General features: G+C 51.1%; 2 protein-coding genes and 1 long non-coding RNA gene across 5 annotated transcripts in view; 2 read left to right on the top strand and 1 right to left on the bottom strand.

The window, feature by feature from the left end:
* The window catches only part of Ranbp17 (RAN binding protein 17), a 309,416-nt gene extending 299,098 nt beyond the window's left edge, over nt 1-10,318 (top strand). For both annotated transcript variants that reach the window (NM_001106994.2, NM_001440088.1), the window contains 3 exon segments: nt 3,457-3,555; nt 5,263-5,390; nt 8,687-10,318. In NM_001106994.2, the coding sequence (NP_001100464.1) occupies nt 3,457-3,555; nt 5,263-5,390; nt 8,687-8,783 (324 nt within the window). In that variant the 3' untranslated portion in view covers nt 8,784-10,318.
* Nucleotides 1,387-15,293, bottom strand: LOC148002807 (uncharacterized). Of its 2 annotated transcripts, none has more exons than XR_015631154.1 (3): nt 15,115-15,293; nt 4,133-4,217; nt 1,387-3,540 (listed from the first exon to the last, which is right to left on the bottom strand). It is a non-coding gene; the product is annotated as an uncharacterized LOC148002807 (long non-coding RNA). The 2 variants fall into 2 exon arrangements; XR_015631155.1 differs by lacking the exon at nt 15,115-15,293 and adding an exon at nt 5,092-5,305.
* Nucleotides 15,294-18,418: 3,125 nt separating this feature from the next.
* Nucleotides 18,419-21,041, top strand: Tlx3 (T-cell leukemia, homeobox 3). The gene is given in 3 exon segments (NM_001427590.1): nt 18,419-18,957; nt 19,315-19,558; nt 20,484-21,041. Coding segments are annotated over 3 exon segments (876 nt in total). The 5' UTR covers nt 18,419-18,536; the 3' UTR covers nt 20,695-21,041.
* The last annotated feature ends 507 nt before the right edge of the window (nt 21,042-21,548 follow it).

Here is a 21,548-nt window from a genome sequence, read left to right as displayed (position 1 = left end):
GTTCTAATCATAGACATCAACAGCTGCATGACTACAGAAGCTGCTAGAGCAGACAGACGCCATGTCCAGGCCACTGAAGGTGAAAGGATGAGGCCCCTAGAGGTCTGCAGTAGGAACCAGCCATGGGGGCATATGTAGCCAGGGGCTCTGAGCATGAGGAATTGGAGCAGACTTGTGCATATGCCAAAGACCTGAACTCACCCTACATCCTAGCAGCACCTCCATCAAGTGTGTTCTCCTTGACTCCAGGCCCTTAGTGTATACAGACATGTGATGGGTAATGTTCTCCTGCTCTCTGAAGGCTTACCTGAGAGCAGAGACAGCATGTACAGTAGACCCCATAAATGATGACTTTGTTAGACAGTGAGAAAACTCATCAGGGGACACCGACAGTTAGTCAGGGCTGCTCTGTCTCTGCCTCATTCTTCTGTGGCCTGGCTTTGCTAGGCCAAATGATGGTGACTTGGATGTGTTTGTTTGACTGGTTGTACTGTCATACTGTTGACACTTAAGCCTGGGCTAACCCCCAGCCAAGTCAACGGCAGCTTCTGGCTGCCCCCCCCCCATGAGCTTCGTTCTGGAGCTACACCTCCGAATGGAGTTAGAGAACTTTGAGAAGAATATAATCTCCTTTACCTGTCCAACCTCAGCCCAAGTTGGTATTCTTACCTGCGCCATGAAATTCCATGGCTTAGGCTTAGGCCAGCGGAAGCTGCAGTTACAGTATGGGACCCTTGTATGTAAGGCATCCTTTGTGACAAGGACAGTATAGATATCTGGTCTATACAAAAGAACTTCCTCACAGCATCTCTTCACCCCAGCTGTCACAGTCCCTGCTTCATATCTGGGATACAAAGGCAAATGCCATGGGAAAATTAGCAGGGCCAGACTTGGGCTCAGTTCTCAGTCTAATGCCTATTGCTGTCTCCTCATTGAACAAAACTCCAGCCAAAATCTGTAAGGAGTGGGAGGAATGAGGAATCAAGTGAAGTCCCCTCCCTGCTTTGGCAAAGCACCCACTTAATGATGTCAGTGGCAATGCGTATGGTTTGGAGTACAGGCCCTGGGCAATGTAGCCAAAGCCAACTGAGAATGGCCGCCCGCCCCCCCACCCCCTAAACATCACACTGCCTGCCAGGGAAAGGGACGAACTGTGCTTTAGTGTCACACCGGCATCTTCCCCAGAGCGTGGGCCTGGGCGTGGGGAGTCTCAGGTTCCAGAGGAGCTTACACTACTGTTTGGGCTGTTTTCCCACTACTCTAGGATTATTAGAAAAAATAACTCTGGAAATTGGCTGCCACATCAATGCCATTTAAGAAGATTACTCGGTGCTTCACATATTTTCAGAAAAGTTCAAAAGGAAAAAAATCATCCATTTTTGCCAACTTTATTTTTAGAAAAGTATTTTATTCAAACATTCCCTTACTTATTACAGACATAAATACATGCATTCAGACAAATGAATACACGAGAGGACCGTATAAAGTAATTGGCACATCACTCCAGGATGCTTTGTCAGTTACTGGAAGAATTTGGTGCCTCTAACTTTAATCTTCTCCATTAAAATATCCATTCTGCTTCAGATTGTGAAACCCATAATATTTTAGGTTGTCTCCGTGGATCTGTTAGTTTTGCTTGTCAATTTAATTTGTGCTCGATGACTTTGACTGGCTCACTGTACCGTTCATGGGAATGTGTGATCTACAAAGGATGTTGAGCATGCCAGGCATGGAGTTCTGGCCTCTCCAGAGAGACTGGACATGCGCGTTTGTGTTGTGTCTGGGCTGGCAGGTTTCATTTGTAGCCAGCCCAGTCATTAGACGGTGACAAAAGCGGCAGCTGTTGAACTATGACCATTGCTGGTGTTGATGCCCTCAGTGTCTGCAGCATGCATACTCTGCAACACTTTCAAAGGCCATCTCATTTCATGCTCAGAGCTTTCCTTGAGCTGGATTATTTCCTTCCCTCCTCAGAGTTAATAAAAAGAGACATCTCAAGAGCCATTCAGTTACTTGCCAAAGATCACAGAATAGATTAGATTACCAAAACTTTTTGCCAGGGGCAGGGAGATGGCCAGTAGATAAGTGAGCACTTGTGCAAAGGGAGGAGCAAAGTTCAGATCCCTAGCACTACATAATGCACAAGGCCCTCCAGTGTCCAGGAGGCTGGCGAGCTGACTGGTTAGTTGGACATTATTCTCAAGCTGTGGGTTCAGCAATAATTAACTTATTACCTCAGTAAGTGAAATGGAGAGCATTTAAGGGAGACACCCAACTTCACCCTCACATAATACACATATAAATTGTACATGCACAACACGCACATGCACATTACACATTCATACTTATGCAGAAACAGGAGGTTGCTAAAAGCATTCAAAGCAAACCAAGTCCTCAAACCCTAGTAGGGATGGTGTCTGTGGGGCTCTTACTACACCACTGCCCTTTCATTGTCCTCCATTGAGGAGACCAGCTCTAGAGCTATGGAAACATAGGCTGCAGCAGGAGACGTCAGCCCACTTCACAGCCCTTTGCCTGGACTGTTGGAGCAGCCTCACCCCTGGACTCCCACCTGTCGTATCTCATGCCCAGGGCACATTCCACATACTTCACCGTGGCCACAAGCCCATCGCTAGCTACCTTGCATTGAGGGTAAAGTCTAGACTCAATCAGCGTGGTCTTCTATTCCTTATTATTGATGAGCCCAGTCTGTCCGCTCCCGCCCTGTCTTTGCCTCCTCTCTGCTTATGAGGAACCTTGGATGTTTCCTGTCCCATTGCCAGCTCCTTGACCACCTTGAAGAACTTAGCATGTCCCCTCCACATGATACAGCTCTCTTCCTATACCTAGTCCCCACAGTTTTCTTTCCATGACTTCCCTAGCAAGCTCCAAGGGAAGCTCGAAGAATCTATTATCTCTTCTATGTGTCTTAATAACGTCGGGAGCTCGGAGGATGGGTGAGTGAGTGATTAGTAATGAATGATTTGAAAACAACCTCTAAGCTAGCAGGAAACACACCATTCTGGAGTCACGTGGAAAGTGTTTTATTCTACTCGGTGGTGAGCTACAGAAAGATGTCCATTAACATCATAAACTGTTTGGTGAGGTGAGAAGCAGACAGGAAAGTGAATTGGGCCTCTACCTAGTACTTAGCACAGAGCAAAGCATGTAAGATGTGAGAAGCGGGGATAAGGAACCTTCTGTCTCTGCGACCTGCATCTTCTACTCACCTAGAAGGTTCTCATCAAGGTTTTGGTGACAGAGACTTTTCCTTGGGTAGACAGGGTCTGCCCAGAGTTTCCATTGGCTTCTAGGCTTCCAGAGTGAGATCCAAGTGTTCAGGGAAAGCCCTGCTGTCATCAGAAAAGTGGATGGATGGAGGGAGTGCATAGGAAGTCTGGGATCCAGACAAGCCCTAAGCCAAGGCCCGAGTTTTCATGTGCCTCTGTCTTCTAGATGATGTCTGTCCTCATGAACACCATTGTCTTTGAGGACTGTCGGAACCAGTGGTCAGTATCCAGGCCTCTCCTGGGGCTCATCCTGCTCAATGAGAAGGTGAGTGTGCTTTCAGAGAGGGCCACAAGAGGAGGGAGAGAGGCCCTTAGACCCTGAAGACCATGGGCTAACAGGCTGAGGCCTAGAAGGCCCTTTTCCCCAAGACCTTCCTGAGTTAGCAGAGGTCACAGAAACCCACACGCTGCTCTGCATGTGGGTTGCTCGACAGTGTCCCAGAGTCATCCTCACCTGCCTTCCACTCTCAGGCAATTCTGAGCCACAGTCTTCCTTTATATCTGGGGACCCCAGGCACGACCACAGGCGATAACAGTGGCAGCCCTTGAGGGATTGTGGATAGAGCCAGTTACCCTTCATCTAGGGAGCATGCACCCAGCCTCCTCAGTGCTCTAGCCACCCTCAGCTGCCTCCCAAGCACCTGGCCCCTCAGCAGTCAGTGGGAGCAGTGCATTACTGCTCAGGAGAATGAATTGTCTATACAATAAGATAGTACTGGGGAAAGACAGTGAGATTAGAGGCAGCCGCATACATTAAAATTCAAACTAAAATCCCAGCCTTGGAAGGAAACTAATAGAAGAAGAAAATATATCAAAAAGAGAGGCGCCGCCTCATCACTCACCTGGGCTGAAGGATCCAATTTTAGCCACATTCAATAGCACTGCCATTCATCTTCCCTCGGTGTTACTGTGATTTAAATCCAGGCTCTATAAAAGAGAGCAGTTCTTTTAAAATGATTGAGAGGGAATAAGGGCAAATTCGGTGTTTAGAAAAAGCTTATGACATCACAATATTATACTTTACTGATGGAGGCAATATTTCATGGCTTAGGATGAAAAACTAATAATTTTCCATTTGGTGAGAGTCACCGCATCATTATAAAAGGGGGAAATAAGTAGTTTTGTGCATTCCCAATCTTGTTCTGGGAGACATTGTGGTTTAAGTATAATGCCTCTGATATATAGTATTTAAGTATTAGTCTGACTACATATTAATTATGTGCGTTTTTTTATGTGAGCTGTTTTAATGTATGATGGAAATTAAATATCATGCAGCTTTGGTTTGAAAAGATAACCATATGACTGGCAAATGTTGTCGATGGCTGAAATTCGGCTGTTTCCAGTGATTAAGAGTTCTGCTCAACATCAGAGCTTACGTCTGTTTAAAGACCATGGACCCCAGCAGTAAAAAGGGGGGCTGAGCAGTTATTTGTGCCCAGGTGTGGCAGGTACTGTTCTTAGTGCCAGCAAATGCTCCCAGAACTGAGCAGTCCCCTCTAGTGCCCTGCCTCAGCAGAGCAGACCCACGGAACCCAGCAGGACAGACTTGGAACACAGCCCAGAGCTCTTAGAGAAGTGATTCACTGAAGCCAGAAGAGATGATGGGGCCGGAGGGGAGACCCTTGGCCTTGCCTTCAGGCACCAGAGTACTCCCTGAACATTTCCAGTTAAGTTCTTCTCCTAGCCTCCCTGTGACAAGTAGAGGACCGTAGGTTCATTCCCCTCAGTAGAGGCAAGGACTCTCAGTCTAAGCAGTGACAGTGAGCAAGAGGGGCGGGGTTCGCCTGGGGACATTGTTCACCTTCGCAGTTTGGGTTTTCTCTGTGGTTAAAAAGTTCAGGATGGACCAGGATGCAGACCCCTGAGCATTGCTGAGCCCACATAGACCCCAACTGGCCTGCCTTCCTGCTACTTCCTTCCTGCCAGGTTTGGAGTTGGAAACTGAGCCTGACACTGCTCTGTCTCCCAACAGTATTTCAGTGAACTGAGGGCGAGTCTGATAAACAGCCAGCCTCTCCCCAAGCAGGAAGTCCTTGCCCAGTGCTTCAGGAATTTGATGGAAGGAGTGGAGCAGAACCTGTCTGTCAAGAACAGAGACAGGTAAGCACCACCCAGTGGGTTCCTCTGGGGCACTCCAGGCTATAGTTAGCACAGCCCAGGGGTGTTTGCAGGCCCAGGTCAGTCCAGTCACGGTATACGCAGGGATGCAGACATTAATAACATGCAGTCTTTGCCCTTATGCCTTTATAATCCAACTTGAAAGAAGTGAGAAACGCCTGACTGGAAAGAGCAGGTGAAGGGCAACTCACACTGTCTGCTGATGGTGATGAGGAAAGCCTACCTGGCCTTTGAACAAGCAGGCCTCAGAGCAGTAGACCCTGATCAACTGGTATCCCTGCCTGTGTAAGCTGTGTGACAGACAGAAAGGCAGGCAGCTTCTCTGCTGAGTCTCCTGACGGTAACACAGAGCCGATGGTGGCACTGATTGTGGTGTTTAAGCAACAGAATGCAGTTAAGCTCAGTTCTTGGACCAGTGACCTGTTAAGTGTTGGTTTCTTACTCTGCCTGTCCTAAGAGTGCTTGGTACCATTGGTAGTAAGATCTAACCAGATTGGGCCTGAATTAATTAATTGATTGATTCATTGATACATTTATACATTCACACATACATATGTTCAGTTTATAGAACTGCAGCACTGGTAGCCTGGGGTGAACTAATTGTTCTGAGTTCCTGCCCTCACAGCGCTTACATACTAACAGGTGAGACAGGCAACGGTGATAAGGAAGAAACTGTTCAGAGAGGCAGGGTATTTTATTTTCCTTTGTTTTGTTTTTCCATTAATGTATTTATTTATCCAATTTAAATCCCAATTGCTGTCCTGTCTCCTCCCAGACTCCCCCTCATATAGTCCCTCCCCCCGTGCCCATCCTCCTGTCCTCTAAGAGGGTGGGTTTCCCTTCTGGGTATCCCCCCACTCTGCACATCAAGTCCCTGCAGGGCTAGGCATGTCCCCTCCCACTGAGGCCAGATAAGACTGCCCAACTACAGGAAGGAAGGATTACACAGAAGGCAACAGCTGTAGGGATGGCTCCTCTCCAGTTGTTGGGGAACTCACATGAAGACCCAGCTACCCATCTGCTACATATGTGCGGGGAGTGGGGGCCTAGGTCCAGCCCGTGTATGTTCTGTGATTGGTGGTTCAATGAGGTCCCCAAAGGTCCAGGTGAATTGTTTCTGTTGCTCTTCCTATAGAGTTCCTAACCCCTCTGGGTCTTCAATCTTTCCATATGATTCCACAAGTTCCATCCAATGTTTGGCTGCCAGTCTCTGCATCTGTTTCAGTCTGCTGGGTAGAGCCTCTCAGAGGACACTTATGCTAGAATCCTGTCTGCAAGCATAACACAGTATCATTAATAGTGTCAGGGATTGGTACTTCCCCATGGGATGGGTCTCAAGTTGGGCTAGTCATTGGTTGGCCATGCCCTCAGTCTCTGCCCATCTTTGTCCCCGTATTTCTTATAGACAGGACAAATTTTGGATCGAAAGTTTTATGGGTGGATTGGTGTCCTTGTCCCTCCACTGGGGATTCTGGAAGGCTACAGGAGGTGGCCAGTTCAGGTTCCATATCTCCATTGCTAAAAGTCTCAGCTAAAGTCACCCCCGTAGACTCTTAGCCTCCCCAAACCCAGGACTCTGGCATGTCCTAGAGATGCCCCCCAATCCCCACCAGCCGATGACTTCCATTCATTCTCCCAGTCTGAATGCCCTCCATTCCCCTCTCCCACCAGCTTTCTCCCTCCTTCTGCCCCCTATGACTATTTGTTACCCCTTCTAATGAGACTCAGTCGTCCTTGCTTGGGCCTTCCTTCATGTCTAGCTTCTTTAGGTCTGTGGGGTGTGGATATTCCTGTACTTTATGGCTAATGTCCACTTAGCAGTGAGTACATCCCACGCATGTCCTTTTGGGTCTGGGTTACCTCACTCAGGTAATTTCTAGTTTCATCCATTTGCCTACAAAATTCATGATGTCCCTGCTTTTAATAGCTGAGCAGTGTTCCACTGTGTAAATGAACCACATTTTCTGTATTCTTTCTTCTGATGAGGGGCATCTGGGTTGTTTCCAGTTTCTGACTATTACAAGTAAAGCTGCTATGAACATAGATGAGTGTGTGTCCTTGTGGTATTGTGGAGCATCTTTTGGGTATATGCCCAGGATGGTATAGCTGGGTCTTCAAGTAGAACTATTCCAAATTTTCTGAAGAACAAGGTAGGATGTTTAAATAGCACTGCTGAGCTGGTCTGTGAAATAGACCAGCTGGCCATCCTCCTAGTTCCATGAAAGAGGAGTAAGAACTGGCAGCTGTCCTGTGTCCAGTACTATGTAGAGAAAATGTTCTCATGTTCTCTCTCTCTCCCTCCCTCTCCTCCCCTCTCCTCCCCTCCCCTCCCTCCCTCCTTCTCTTTCTCTCTCTGGCTTTTTGAGACAGGGACCCTCTGTGTAGATCTTGTTCGCCTGGAACTTGATCTGTAGACCAGGCTAGCCTTGAACTCACAGAGATCCACCTGACTCCCAAGTGCTAGCATTAAAGGCATGGGCCACTACCGCAAAGCTGAGAGAATGTTTTCAGGTATTTTCTCTCTGACTTGACAAAATTCACTCTTTCATTCCCTTAAGATAGTCACTCTTGTTAAGTACCGAGACAAGTGGTTAATTACTCACTTGGGACACCTGGCTAATGGTGGTAGAACTAGACTTTGGGCCCAGGGAGTCTAACTCAGTTCCCTTTTTAGGGTTTGTTTGTTTGGAGTTTTTTGTTTGTTTCTTTTAGGCTGATATATAGCCCAAGCTGGTTTCAAACTCTCTGTGTACACCCACAATAACTCTGTATTATTACAATGATTTGAGCGGGGGTTGAGGAATCAGAGAACAGCTTGACAGGAGCTGGTTCTCTCCTTCCTCCATGTGGCTCTCAGAGAGGGCACTCGTGTCCGTTATCTGCCTTGGCATCATGTGGGTTAGCCTGCTGAGGTGTCTCACAGACCTCCAAGCATAACCTTAAATTTCTTATCTTCCAATCCCTAAATGCTTATATTGCAGGCTTGGACACCATCCCTGGCTTATGTATCACTGGGAATCAAACTAAAAGCTTCATGCCTAGTACACACTCTACCAAACTAAGCACATACACACACACTCACACCCCGAATTTTCACCCTTTTCTAAGATAGGGTTTCACCACATAGTGCCAGCCAGCCTCAAACTCAAACTCACGGCCCCTCAACACTGCTTTCTGACTGCTGCTGCTCCAGAGCACCGAGCAGCCTCCTTGCCTCACCTGCGCCCCACCTCTAGAGGTTCATACAGCCTGTGTGTTCACTGTTTCTCTTTCCACAGGTTCACACAGAACCTCTCCGTCTTCAGAAGAGATGTTGCAGAGGCCCTGCGCAGCGATGGCCACACTGAACTATGCAGCCTGGACATGATGAGCTGACCCAGTCCCTGAGTGTGGGCTGTGCAGCCTTTGTTGAGACTGCGAGGTCTGGGCTCCAGACTCCTGTGCTGGCCAGCCCAGAAGAGTGTATTTTTCAGAACAAGCAGCTAAAGCCCTACATTTTTATAAGTCTGAGCTAATTATAAAAATTTATGATAGTGCACATACAATGTAAATTCAGTATTCAGAGCAGCATATGTTGTCAGTCTATCTGGGCTCCCACAATGCTGAAAGGTCTAGAAAGTATATTTAACCAAAGAACAAAAACCAGCTAGCACCTGCAACCACGGCTGTGGGTTTGGTGAAGATGCAGCCCTCAGTGTGGGTCCTGGACCAAGACAAATGCCATTGTTGATTTTAGTTTTTACATCTGGAAAATGCTACATTAGGGACTCAGGGCTGTGGGCATTGACAAGGAGCCTGGGGGGGGAGGGCCATAAAAGCCTCCCCAGAACTGCACACAGGCCTTTCTGCCACAGCAGTATCTGATAAAGTTCAGAGACAGTAACACAATTAGATGACTTACAAACAATGTTTGCTTTCCACTGGAATAAATCTGAAGTGGTTCCGTCTAGAAGAATTAGCCCTGCAATTGCTGCCCGCAGAGAGCTGTGTTTAGGACTCTGGAAGCCTGGTTAGAAGTTCTAGGTGCGCAAGCTCCATTTAACCTGAAGAAAAGCCGGAGGCGGCAAGTTGTGTTTGGAGGCGGCTCTGCCTCCTTGGACCCCCAGAAGAGCTCAACTGCTGCCTTCCACCTTCCTCAGGCTTAACCACTGTCGGATGACCCCACCCAAACCCAAAGTGAAGGTCTTCACAGTTTGTGGCCCATCAAACCTAAGCTATTCATTTGGAATCGCCACTGTCAAGCTGGTTTCCTATCTCACTACGCTGACTTTGTCGTTCAGGCTTACAATAAACACTGCGCCCATAATGTCTGATCAGACGTGAAAGGTTGGCCTCACTGTTGCAGGGGAAAATCCACAGGCTTTTGTTGTAATCTCATTTCTCAGACTAGTGTTTCTTCAAACCTTTCTTGATAGTTGAGTTTTGCAACAGTCTTGTTGTATGAAAGCAAATCACCTGAGTCATCTCCAAGTGTTTGTTTTCCGTGTGCAAAGGGAGTCAGGGGACACAGTGGTCTGGATGAGACAGCTTGTGGTGGTTAACAGGCAGGCAAGCCTGAACCTTAGGAAATAGAACTCTCCTATAGAAGACAAATCCTGACTTTGAAATGTCAGCTTTCAAAGGAACTTGACAAGAATTTCTCTTTGGTTTTTGTTTAGTTTTTAATTTGTTTGGTTTTGGTTTTCTGAGCCTCCCTATGTAGCCCAGGCTGGCCTGGAACTCACTGTGATATTTCCACAGCCTCCTCAGTGAAGGTTGACAGGCATCGGCTTCTGCAGTTAGGGGCAGGGTGGTATAGCTGCCCTCACTCACAGAGCTGCACATGTTCCCCCCTCCAGCACTGTTTCTTCCCAGATGCCTAGAGTTGAAAGCACTATACTGTTTGCATTAAAATGTTCACAGGAAAAGAATGCTGTGTGTTCCCTTCTCTTTGCTCTGGAATCAGCAGTCTCATAGGAGCTTAACAGCAGGTGGAGAGTCCCCTTCAGACTTGGCCTTGGAAAGCATTTTGAGAAACAGGGTCATCCAGTCTCCTCAGGCCTCGGGGTGGGGTTGAATGCTTGACTTACAGAGCATTCTGTAAGGGGCCAACTTAAGAGAAGTGACAATCAGCAAGCTTGGAGCCCCTACTCTTACTCACACTGCCACATCAGGAGGAAGGGCCAAAGATGGCTTATAGCTTCACCCGACCTGGCTCAAGGGAACTCTTGGCTGCTTCATGGAAATGTTACTAATATAGGTTCATCTCTAATGAATGGTGGCTAGGTGAGGAAGGCCTGTCTGCACACAAGCTAACGTTCGTGTTAACTCTGCACAGGTCCCACCAACGAGCTTGGCTCACCACACAGGTCTTAGCGTGTGGGAAAGAGCCAGAGACTGCGGAGCTCTAAGGACAAAGGGCTTCTACCCTCTGCTGTGAAAACACTGGGAAGGACCCGCGATGGCAGACTAAATGGGGGAATGTTGGGAGCAATGTCCTTCGAAGCTGTCTGCCACAGCCTACCTGGCCTTTGCTACATAGGTCTCTCCCTTAAACTATCAAGTTTTCTATCTTGATTTTCTAGGAAGTCCCACTCTGACCCCCCCTCCTCAGAGAGGAAACAGAAGTGGGAAAACCTTCACGGCACCACAGGCATAAACCCAGTATGGGACTCTCAAACCCACCAAAGCTTTGAAGATGCATGAGGACAGAGACCTGCATGTTTAATGCAGGCGTGGCCTCTGGAGACATTCTATCCCAATATTAAAACCGACATGTTAGGATACCCAGCAAACCAGAGGTCACAAGGAAACAGCTAGTGCCATGGTATCAGGTAGCAGGTGCATATGTCTGCCTTTGTTCAGCAATAAGGAAAATAGTGCTGGCAGTTCCACAAGGCTCGCCGCTTGGTAAAGGCATCAGTGGGGTAGGGGTGTGGGATGCTTTTGCACACCTCACCCGTCTAGGGAGATTCTGGTGTACAAACATGAATATGGTATGGGCTCTATGTCAAGCCAGCTACAGAGCCAATGCTCAAGCAAGAAGAGGCCTGTGGGTATTCTGGCCGAGATGGGTCTCACTTTTCAATGCTGTCCCATCAGTATGTAAGGCAGGACCCCAAGGAGCACATGTTCCCTGCACTGTGTGTCATGGTCTAAACAGCCCAGAAAAACCCACTCGGTTCCCTGGAGGCCCTTCCGCTGGCATGGCAGCCTACACATACCTTGGGATTGTGGTCACGGCGACCCCTTCCAAAATGCAAAGCTGGGCTGGCTTATAGCTGATAACTTAGGTGAGGGGCCAGATTATCTCAGTGGAGCTGAGCATCCGAATAGGGCAGGCTGGTGAGGGAATTGAAGAGCAAATGACCTTCATACCACCCTCTCCAGATGTGGGCAGCCTGGCACTTTGGAGGGAGGTGGTGCATTTGAGGGCCATGAACTGGAAAGGAGCACCTGGAGAGACAGGACTGGGGTGTGGTTCTGGTGGAGCATATGCAGAGCCCTGTTCCACCCTAGCACCACAGTGAAGAGAACAGTGAGCTGAAGGAACACCATTGCAAGAGAAGTGGAACCCCCGTAATACACTGAATCACATGCTAGGCCTTGATTCTCAGTAAGGAAGTCAAATATTGTTTTCCTTGTTTTAGAGTTGAGAAACCAGACTAGTACACCGAGAAGAGAAAAGGCTACATAGCTAAACCCTCCCACACTTAGTCCAAGAGTAGAAATAAGAGGTGACAGGGAGTGGCCCTTGTGGTCCAGACAATCAAGTCACATCCAAGTTCTAGCAACATGCTGAGAATCAAGAACCTCTCTTCCCTAAGGCAATCACGCTTGAAGCCTCAAACCTTCAAGCAGAACCCATTGCCTGGAGCCACCCTCACCACCAACAACAACAACTGCCTGAGCCAGGAATCAAAAATTTTCCTAACTACACACCTACTTTTTTTTCTTCTTAATCCCAAACTGAGTCATCTGTAGTGGTTACTGATGAGGTAGATAGGGGACCCCTTCAGGTTCCTCGACCCATGGACTAAATACTTAGGGAGCAAAGCCAGTCTGCCCAGACACTTTGAGCTGTGCCTGTGAGCTCTACCATTGATTCATCCTCCTGATGTACTTCATAAAATCCTTCTCGAGACTTTTTAATGTTTTATTGAGGTGTAAGTTTACGAGGAAGCGAGCCTTTCCAACTACAGCAAGAGTAACCTGCCTCCTTGGCATATTAAAAAATAATGTTAGTGTCGGGTTTTACATCCCACAGTTTGGATTGCTGATAAGAGCGCTTCCCTTGACAAGATTCTTTTTGAGGTTTACAGAAAGCGTAATAAAATATGTAAGTTACATCTCCACAAACAAAAGCTATAACATAAGTTATTTATAAGCGTGAGATAGAAACAGTATCACGATAAATAAGCCATAAAGGGTGCCTGCAACATCCATCTTAATGTAATTTGCCCAACAAAAGAGTTGAAACGAAGTCAAATTCAGCAGAGAACATTTGTCAGGAAGAGGGAGGAAAGCTATACAACCAAGATGGGGAAACGGACAGTGGTGAAGGACACAGACAGGGGAGGTGAGGCTCCAGGGACTCAAGTCTGCAGCATGTGCCTGCCATGTACCCTGCCCCTCCCACCCCACACAGCCTGCCATCTGCACTTAATCAAATCTCCAACACCCCTGAGTAGCCACCAGCCCACCCCACCCCCAGGGGAAGGTAGACCCCTTCCCTCCCGTACTATAGCCCCTTGCTACTATTACCTTCTCCCAGGATAAGCCCTCTCAAGGCCATGGTCTGAAACTGACCCAACCCAAGGCCACTGGGAGCCCTTGACCTACGCCAACGATTCTCAACCTGTGGACCATGACCCCTTTGGCAAGGCTTTATCTCCAAAAATATTTACAATTTGTAGCTAGCAAAATTATAGTTATGAAGTAGTGGTGAAGATAATTTTGTGGTTGGGGGTGATCAGCACACCATGAGGACTGTATTAGAAGGTCGCAGCTTTAGGAAGGTTGAAAGCCAATGGCCTACTTCTTTGTTTACCCACCAATGAGCCAATGAATGAGATCAAGTCTCTGCCCTCACAGAGCTGACGGGCTGTATCATCAGCAAGTTCAATGCAGGGCAGTCCAACAAGAACCAGAAGAAACTGGATAGGGAAGATCTGGGACTAGGCATGCTGTGGAGGATGAGGAGAGAGGTGGCCTCTATCTAAAAGGATACAAAGATCCTAGCCATGGGATGAGCAAAAAGAAAAGTCTGAATGGGGTCCACACACAAACTTCTGAACCCAAACTCTCATCCTTTTTCCTTCATCCCCTCATCTGCCCCAGTTAGGTGTCATGGTCTCATACCACAGACTCAGGCACACTAAAGGAGCTCCCAGGCCAGAAGGAGAGGCAGGCTGCAGCCCACCACAGGTGCCCTCACTTCTTGGGTGAGGTACAGAAGAGTGGACCTCACAGTCCACTCGGGAGACAGGCCAGTTCTAGACATTCAATCCAGTAACAGAATGAGCGCCCCAGTTCCCTAAGCCAATTGTCCTTGAAACTTCAAGGCCTGTGGTGAGATCTCATATACACCTGAGACCTAGGGCTTTTCCTTCTTCCCTTTGAAGAAGGGTGAGTAGCCTTGAGCCTTTTTAGTCCCCCCCCCCCATGTCTTCTCTAAGCCCTTCCCACTGTGGGAAGCTGTACTAAGAACTCATTCCACTGTGCCTGCTGCTATCAGATAAACTAAGTCCCTTAGTCCTGTGAGATCAAGTAAATAAAGTCTGGGTGTCTAGGAAATTTGAGTATGAGCACAGTAAATATTTTTTAAATAAAATGGGGCAGGTGTGATTTTCCATCCTGAAAGCTAGAAGGAGCCTAGGTCTCCTACCTCCCCTGTAGGATGTATAGTAGGCAGGTCAGCAACCTGTAACATGGGATGTGCCAAAGCTTGTGCTTATGCCTTTTATGGGAGTAGGCCAGGATATCCCCCCTTAATCTTTCAAATAGGGTAACTGGCCCCAAAACAATCAGGAGCCTTGATTCAATCCCTCCACCGTCTTAAAAACAGGAATATTGAATCCCAAGTCACATAGGAAGTCAATGGCTGACAATCTGAGCTGCCTGCATCCAGGCTCATGGACCACTTGGAGATTCCAGCAACCTGCTACTCCTCCATCCCAGAAGCTCCATCTCTCCTATAGGACTCCCAGAAAGACCACCCTTCCTCCCAGCTTCACTTCCAGGGAACCAGGAAAAGATTCCCCCAGGCTGGAAATCTAGATTCCCAAGAGTCCTGACCCCACCTCTCTCTCTCTCTCTCTCTCTCTCTCTCTCTCTCTCTCTCTCTCTCTCTCTCTCTCTCTCTCTCAGAATCTGCATTTTTCTAACCATTCTCTTCCATTCGTGTGGCCTCTCTCCCACCTTGATGTTGAATTAATAGAAGGTACAAAAGAACAGCATCTTCACAATTTCAGAGACACAAAATCCACATCAAAACATATTCAGCCAAACCAGGCTTGAGGGAGACATTGCCTTGAGTATAGTTACTTAATGAAGAAGGGGGAAAGGGAATTTTGAGAAAATAAACTTTCATCACAACAAAAAAAAAAAAAAGAGAGAGAATTTATAAAAAGCAAGAGCAAAACAAAATATTCATAGAAAAGATGACTTAAAAAAAAAAAAGCAACAACAACGAAACAGACACAGAGTTAGCATGGAGCTCACCCACTTGATAGTGTGCTTCCCGGGGGCTCACAAAGCCCTGGGTTCAGCAACCGCCCCACATGAGCCGGCCATCACGGTGCGTGCCTGCAACCTCAGTGTTCAAGACGCAGAGATGGGAGATGACAAGTTCAAGTGTTTCTCAGCTACCTTGCCAGTTTGAGGCCAGCATGGACTAATGAGACCCTGCCTCAAAAACAAATAAACAAAAATAGGAAAGATTAGGAGTCTGGCATGGTGGCCATTCCCATAATCCCTCCTCGCCCTTGAGAAACTGAGGATGAGTGAGCACATGAGGGCCAGCCTGGGCTCAAACTAAAAGATAAAATGAAGCCTCCTTCCCACCCCCATTCTAGAGATTGAGCCCAGGGCCTCCCCAGTGTCAAGGCACTGAGCCAGATCCCATCAAGGGCATTTTTCAAGACCAATAAAAGAGACTTTGGCAAGCATTATCTACAACAAGCACAAATATGTAAGAGGGTGAGAAGCAAAGTCAGTACCAACAACCAATCCGTTTGTGTTTATTTCCTAGTACATCTGAAAGCTAACACATGAACAGGAGTCTGACCACTGGTTTCCAAACCTGAGAGGCACCAGTCTCGATAGGTGGCTTGTTAGCAGGCCACTCAACCCCACCCTGAGTTCCCGACATAGAGGGATTACCCCATTCCCACCCCTGGATCCAAGAATGCCAAGAAATGGCATTAGAAAAACAAAACGTGCCAAGTGCTGCTGACATAGCTGGTCCAAGGACACCTTCTGATCCACCGACCTAGACCAGGACCTCTCCCCACACCCCCACCTTCCAATTTACTTCCTTTCCAGGCTGCCTAAATACCTTCCTTTGTCCAAGGAAGAATGGACCTGGAGCTCCTGAGTGGTTAGGCAGAGAAGGTCCTCACCGGTGTTGGGCCCCAGACCCACTGGACCAGCTCCAGTGAGCTTGGTACTGTTTCTCTGCTACACAAGGAAACTGAGGCACAGGACACTGGGTGCTTCTGAGTCTGAGTAGACTGAGATGTTCCTATACATGCCCGGAAAGCACTACTGGCCGTGCCCCCCACGTCCTGGTCATCTCATACCATGGACCTTTGCGCTACAGCCTGTTGGGCATTTTACCAGCTCCTGGAAGTGGCCAGGCCTGGAACCCAAGGCTCTAAGCAGGCAGGAAAGTAGATGTAATGAAGCAACCTCAAGTCTGACCATCACTCTCCTCAGTGAAAGCCCTGTCCTCACTGGATGAGTGGGTATCTAGTGCCCACCCCTGCCACACAGAGTTCCCAAGGATGAGAGAGTCACCTCTGTCCTTAAAGGTGCTATTATATAATCCAGAGTGTGCATTGGAGTGAAATTTCTTATGGGTGCTTCCACAGCTCCTACCCATTTGGCTGCCATGGCCACCCTGGGGGTGGCTAGAACCCTCTCTGTTTTACAAATAAAGCAAAGAAGGATGGAGGCCGACAGTGGGAGCCCAAAGCAGAGCTCCAGCAGCAGCCCCTGCGTTAGAAGAGTGAGACCCCCACCCCCACCTCCAGAGCCAACACAATGGCACCTCTCCTAGCTAAGGGTCCTTGGCCAGGCCAGGGCATCCTGCACCCGTTAACCCTCACTGTTTCTAGGCCTTCCTGTCCCACCCGAGCACAGTGGTTCCGCCAGAGCCCACAAGCTGCCCAATGACACACACCTGGCAGGTGACCTAACTGCCCACTAGAGCCCGCAGGAGCTACAAAGAGAGGGCAAAGAGACTAAAGAATCAAACCCCTGCTACCTCTCTCCTGTGCTCTCACCCCATCGGTGAAGAAATACACCTGTCCAAGATACCTCTGCAAATAAAAAACTACCAACAAAATAAACACGTACCATAACATACTACACCATCCACCGCGATGGGCGTGGGGGCGGGAAGGGAGCCGAGCGAGCGGCTGCACCTACTAAGTGCAGGGTTCTGTGCTCTTAGCCCTCTCAATATCTCTCTCACGGTGCACGAATACACGGTGCACGCTTTACCCCATTTTACAAATGAAAACCCAAAGTCTAAAATGATGGAGTCTCTAGCTCAAGCTTACTCAGCTATGAAGTGGCCCGCCCAAATCTACAAACAACTTCTGACCAACAGCACAGACATCGCTTGGGGCTTTCATATTCAGGGAACCAGAGGAAGAGGCCCTGCCGAGAGTGTAGCGCTCAGAGTTTACAGCCAACGACTTTACAGTCCGCCACTAGGAAATGACTCTGGGTCTCACCCAGGCCGAGAGAAAGGTGACCGCTCCCCGAATGTGGTGCTGCCGGGCTGGTGTGGACAGTCCGGGAGGCGACAGCCGATCCTAGGGTGGTGAGCTCCTGAACTGAACTGCAGCCTAGGAGCTCGCAGCTCAAATTTTCAAAGGAAATCTCTCCATCTGCTCTAGATGGGAACCGCCCCCTCCTGTGCCACTAGCGACTGAGGTCTCCAAACCTGCTGAACCTCGGAGCAGTCCCCAAACCAGCGACCACGACCCCATCTATTCCACAACGAATTTCAAGGGGCGGGATCCCAGCTCCCCACCAGTTGACCTCGAGTCCCTAGTCCAACCGGGCCCGTACGCGTGGGCACCTGAAAGTCACCGCTCAGTCCTCCTGATTGGGGCCAGGGAGCATCTCCAAAGTGGCCGCGACGCCTCGTTGGAAACCCGGGCGGGGACAAATTCTCCCCACGCGGGTCTGTATCCTAGGTCGCGTGGAGAACGCTCCGGTGCTCCCCTTGCTCCACGCGTGGACAGCGCCGAGCTTGCACCCCACGATGCTACGCTTTCGTTGCTCCGGCGGAGGGCGAGCAGCCGATAGGCTTCCGCAGATTTCGTAGAACCATTCTTAGGTTGCATCTCCGCTGTAACTGAAGATTCATTTTGTTTGGGGTCTGCGCAGATGAAAATATTTAGAAGACAACGAAAACCCCCGCGGCAAAAGGCCATTTCCCCAGCAGCGCCTACGGGCGGGTGCGGCGGCGGGAAGCGGCCGGGCCGGGAGCGGGGAGCGTCTGCTAATTGCAGCTTCGTTAGATTTCGGGTTTGAGAAGCTGCGGTTCGGGCGCTAATATCCGCCGCCCATTATCCCGGCTAATAAATTTGACCTATTGTTCGTTTGTTAAAATGATGTCACCTTGGAACAGTCCCTAAGCTCCTATTTCCATGAATTAGGCCTTTATTGAAAGCCAGGAGCCAATGAGAGAAGAGAGGCTTGTTGATCGCAGCCAATGGCTGCGGCGGGAGAGGAATTAGCAGCGGAAACTCCAGGTTCGGTTCAAGAAAGATGACACAGAGCCTGTCGGGCCCGCGCACTCTTGGCAAAGTTTCAGTGCGACTGGAGGCGCCGGGCGCTCCATGGCCGCGCCGTAACGGGGACCCAGCCGCCTCCCCGCCCAGCCCAGCCCAGCCCTTCCGCCCGCCCAGGATGGAGGCGCCCGCCAGCGCGCAGACCCCACACCCGCACGAGCCCATCAGCTTCGGCATCGACCAAATCCTCAACAGCCCGGACCAGGACAGCGCGCCCGCCCCGCGGGGCCCCGACGGCGCCAGCTACCTGGGAGGGCCCCCCGGGGGCCGTCCGGGCGCCGCGTACCCGTCTCTGCCCGCCTCGTTTGCGGGCCTCGGCGCGCCCTTCGAGGACGCGGGATCTTACAGTGTCAACCTAAGCCTGGCCCCCGCCGGCGTGATCCGGGTGCCAGCGCACAGGCCGCTCCCTGGGGCTGTGCCGCCGCCTCTGCCTAGCGCGCTGCCCGCCATGCCCTCCGTGCCCACGGTCTCCAGTCTGGGCGGCCTCAATTTCCCCTGGATGGAGAGCAGTCGCCGCTTTGTAAAGGACCGCTTCACAGGTGAGCAGAGAGGGCCACTAGGAGCCAGGCCTCGGCTCTCCGGGGGCCAGGGGCACCGCGCCCTGTGCACTCCACTCCCAGGATCGGTTCCAGAGGCCCAGGCATGGCGGAGGCCTCAGCGCCCAGAGCTCGGGGCGGCTATGGGAGGGGAAGGTAAATCGCAGAGTTGAGGGTCGTAGGGGGACATAAAAAGAAACCAGCGTCTGGGGGAAGGGGGAGCGTCCCTGTCTGGTTTGACACTGCTGGGGGGGACTCGCGGGACCAGCGAAATAGCGAGGCACTGCGTCCCACGGGGCTCCACGTGCGGCCCAAACGGTGGTGGGGCTGGGCTTCAAGGGGCCTCATGTGTCTCTGCAGCGGCGGCCGCGCTCACGCCCTTCACCGTGACCCGGCGCATTGGCCACCCCTACCAGAACCGGACGCCGCCCAAGCGTAAGAAGCCGCGCACATCCTTTTCCCGGGTGCAGATCTGTGAGCTGGAAAAGCGCTTCCATCGCCAAAAGTACCTGGCCTCGGCCGAGAGGGCGGCGCTCGCAAAGTCCCTCAAAATGACGGACGCGCAGGTCAAGACCTGGTTCCAAAATCGGAGGACCAAGTGGCGGTGAGAGAGGCCCGGCCCGGCCCACCACGCACCTGCCCTTCACCTGCCCCGCCCTGCGCCGCAGGCCAGCATCCTGCCCTCTCCTGTGCTAGCCCCTGCCCGCGCCCCCTGGACCATGCATCGCCCCTCTTTTCCAGATTTGTTGTCCTTCCTTCCCACCGACCTGTATCCCTCTCGCCATCTCTCCCACGCCTCGGCGTCTCCATTTTCAGGCCCTTCTCGCCAGCGTTTTGTTTCGCCTCCTTTGCTCGTTTGGGTTCCTCCCACCTGCCCCCCACCACACACACCCCGGGCCTCCCATACTCTCCTCCCTCTCTCATTCCAGCCCACCCACTCGGATTTCGGATTGATGGCCAGGGCTGTTTTAGGGTCCTCTTTCCAACTCAGTTTTTTTTTTTTTTTTTAAATGCTATCTTTGCCTTCCCCCAACCCGTAAACGACGAAGCTATGTGTTCTAGAGATGGCTTCAAGACCGTGCCTGGTAGAATTCTTATCAGACTGACCCGTCCGGTGCCGCCCAGCTGGTGGTGCACACAGCCAGCCAGTCCACCCGTGGGCCCCAGTGACCCCATCGGCCTCAGGGCCGAGTCAGTTATACATTGCCCTGCCGCTCTTATCCCGCAGGGGGTAACAAAACACACACACACAAAAACAAGATTTATTGTTGGCGAGGCCACAAAATCCGGGTGTGCAGGTGGACGGGCGGGCAGAGTGCCTACCCAGCGCCCCCGGGGTGCACAAACAAAACCCAGCGGTCCCACCCGCCCTCCCGCCCCGCGGACCTCGGGGCAAGTGTGTGCGGGCATCAGGCGGTTCCTCGCCTCGAGGGGCCGGGAGGCCCTGTTCCCGGGAGGGCTGGGGCCCGCTGGTGGCCTAGCAAAGCCCAGTGCGTGACAGTGCTGTCCCTCTCCCTCCCCGGGTGCAGGCGGCAGACGGCGGAGGAGCGGGAGGCGGAGCGGCAGCAGGCGAGCCGGCTCATGCTGCAGCTGCAACACGACGCCTTCCAGAAGAGCCTCAACGACTCCATCCAGCCCGACCCGCTCTGTCTGCACAACTCGTCGCTCTTTGCTCTGCAGAATCTGCAGCCCTGGGAGGAGGACAGTTCCAAGGTCCCCGCTGTCACCTCTCTGGTGTGAGCCACCGGCGTGCACTGTAGCTACGGATCGCCGCCCCCACCAGGCGGGGCACCCGGGTCCCCCAGCCGGGCTGGGGAGGGAAGCTGGGCCGAGAGGGGTAGGGCGGCCCGACTCGCGTGGGCCTTGGGGCGCGCAGCACAGCGCCGGCCGCGGAAAGGGGCTGGGCCCAGGTCCTCGCGGCTGCACAATCGGAGCCCCCCGCCCTGCGCCCCGTCCCGCCCCAGGCCCGGGCCTGACAAAGAAGCGCCTTACGTTACTCCGCCCCGCGCCCGCACCCCCGGGCTGGGCGCCTGTATTATACTTTGTACTTTTGCCCAAACGTGTAAATAATAAAAGTTTTGGCTTTTTTTCTTTAGAAACCGGCCACCTGCTTCCCCTGCGGGGCCGCTGGAGGAGGGGCAGCCGACCCGGCGACTGGGGGAAGCGTCCGGGGCCGGGGGCACCCTGCATTTAGGCTGGGTGCACGCCTCTCCTTTTCCGTTCCTTTTATTTAAGTCGTTTTATTTAATAAAAAGTTAGCTATTTCACTTAATGCCGCTTTTATTTCGTTTTCTTTCCTCGAACGCTCGGCGACCCGGGCCGTTTGGCTATCGCTACCGAGCGGCGGTGTGCGCGGGTGCGTCCAGGTCTGCGAGCTGCACTGGTTTCGCCCCAGCCCGAACCCCGGCCCGGGGCCCCGCGGAGGATGCGCGGTGCAGGTCAGTTCCAGCCGGCCGGCCGAAACCGGTTGCCGGTGGGATAAGGAGTGGACCTGGGACCCAGCCTCGCGCTGCTGGTAAGGGAATGTTCTGATCCGAGCCGGTTCTAAGTCAGTCACCTAGTAGGTGGGTCACCGAGAAGAGGGGAACGGTTTG

The sequence above is a fragment of the Rattus norvegicus genome, chromosome 10 (assembly GCF_021556685.1).
Source record: "Rattus norvegicus strain SHRSP/BbbUtx chromosome 10, alternate assembly SHRSP_T2T, whole genome shotgun sequence".
Classification (NCBI taxonomy): domain Eukaryota; kingdom Metazoa; phylum Chordata; class Mammalia; order Rodentia; family Muridae; genus Rattus; species Rattus norvegicus.
The sequence above is the reverse complement of the archived record's forward strand: the minus strand, read 5'-3'. Positions and strand labels throughout refer to the sequence as shown.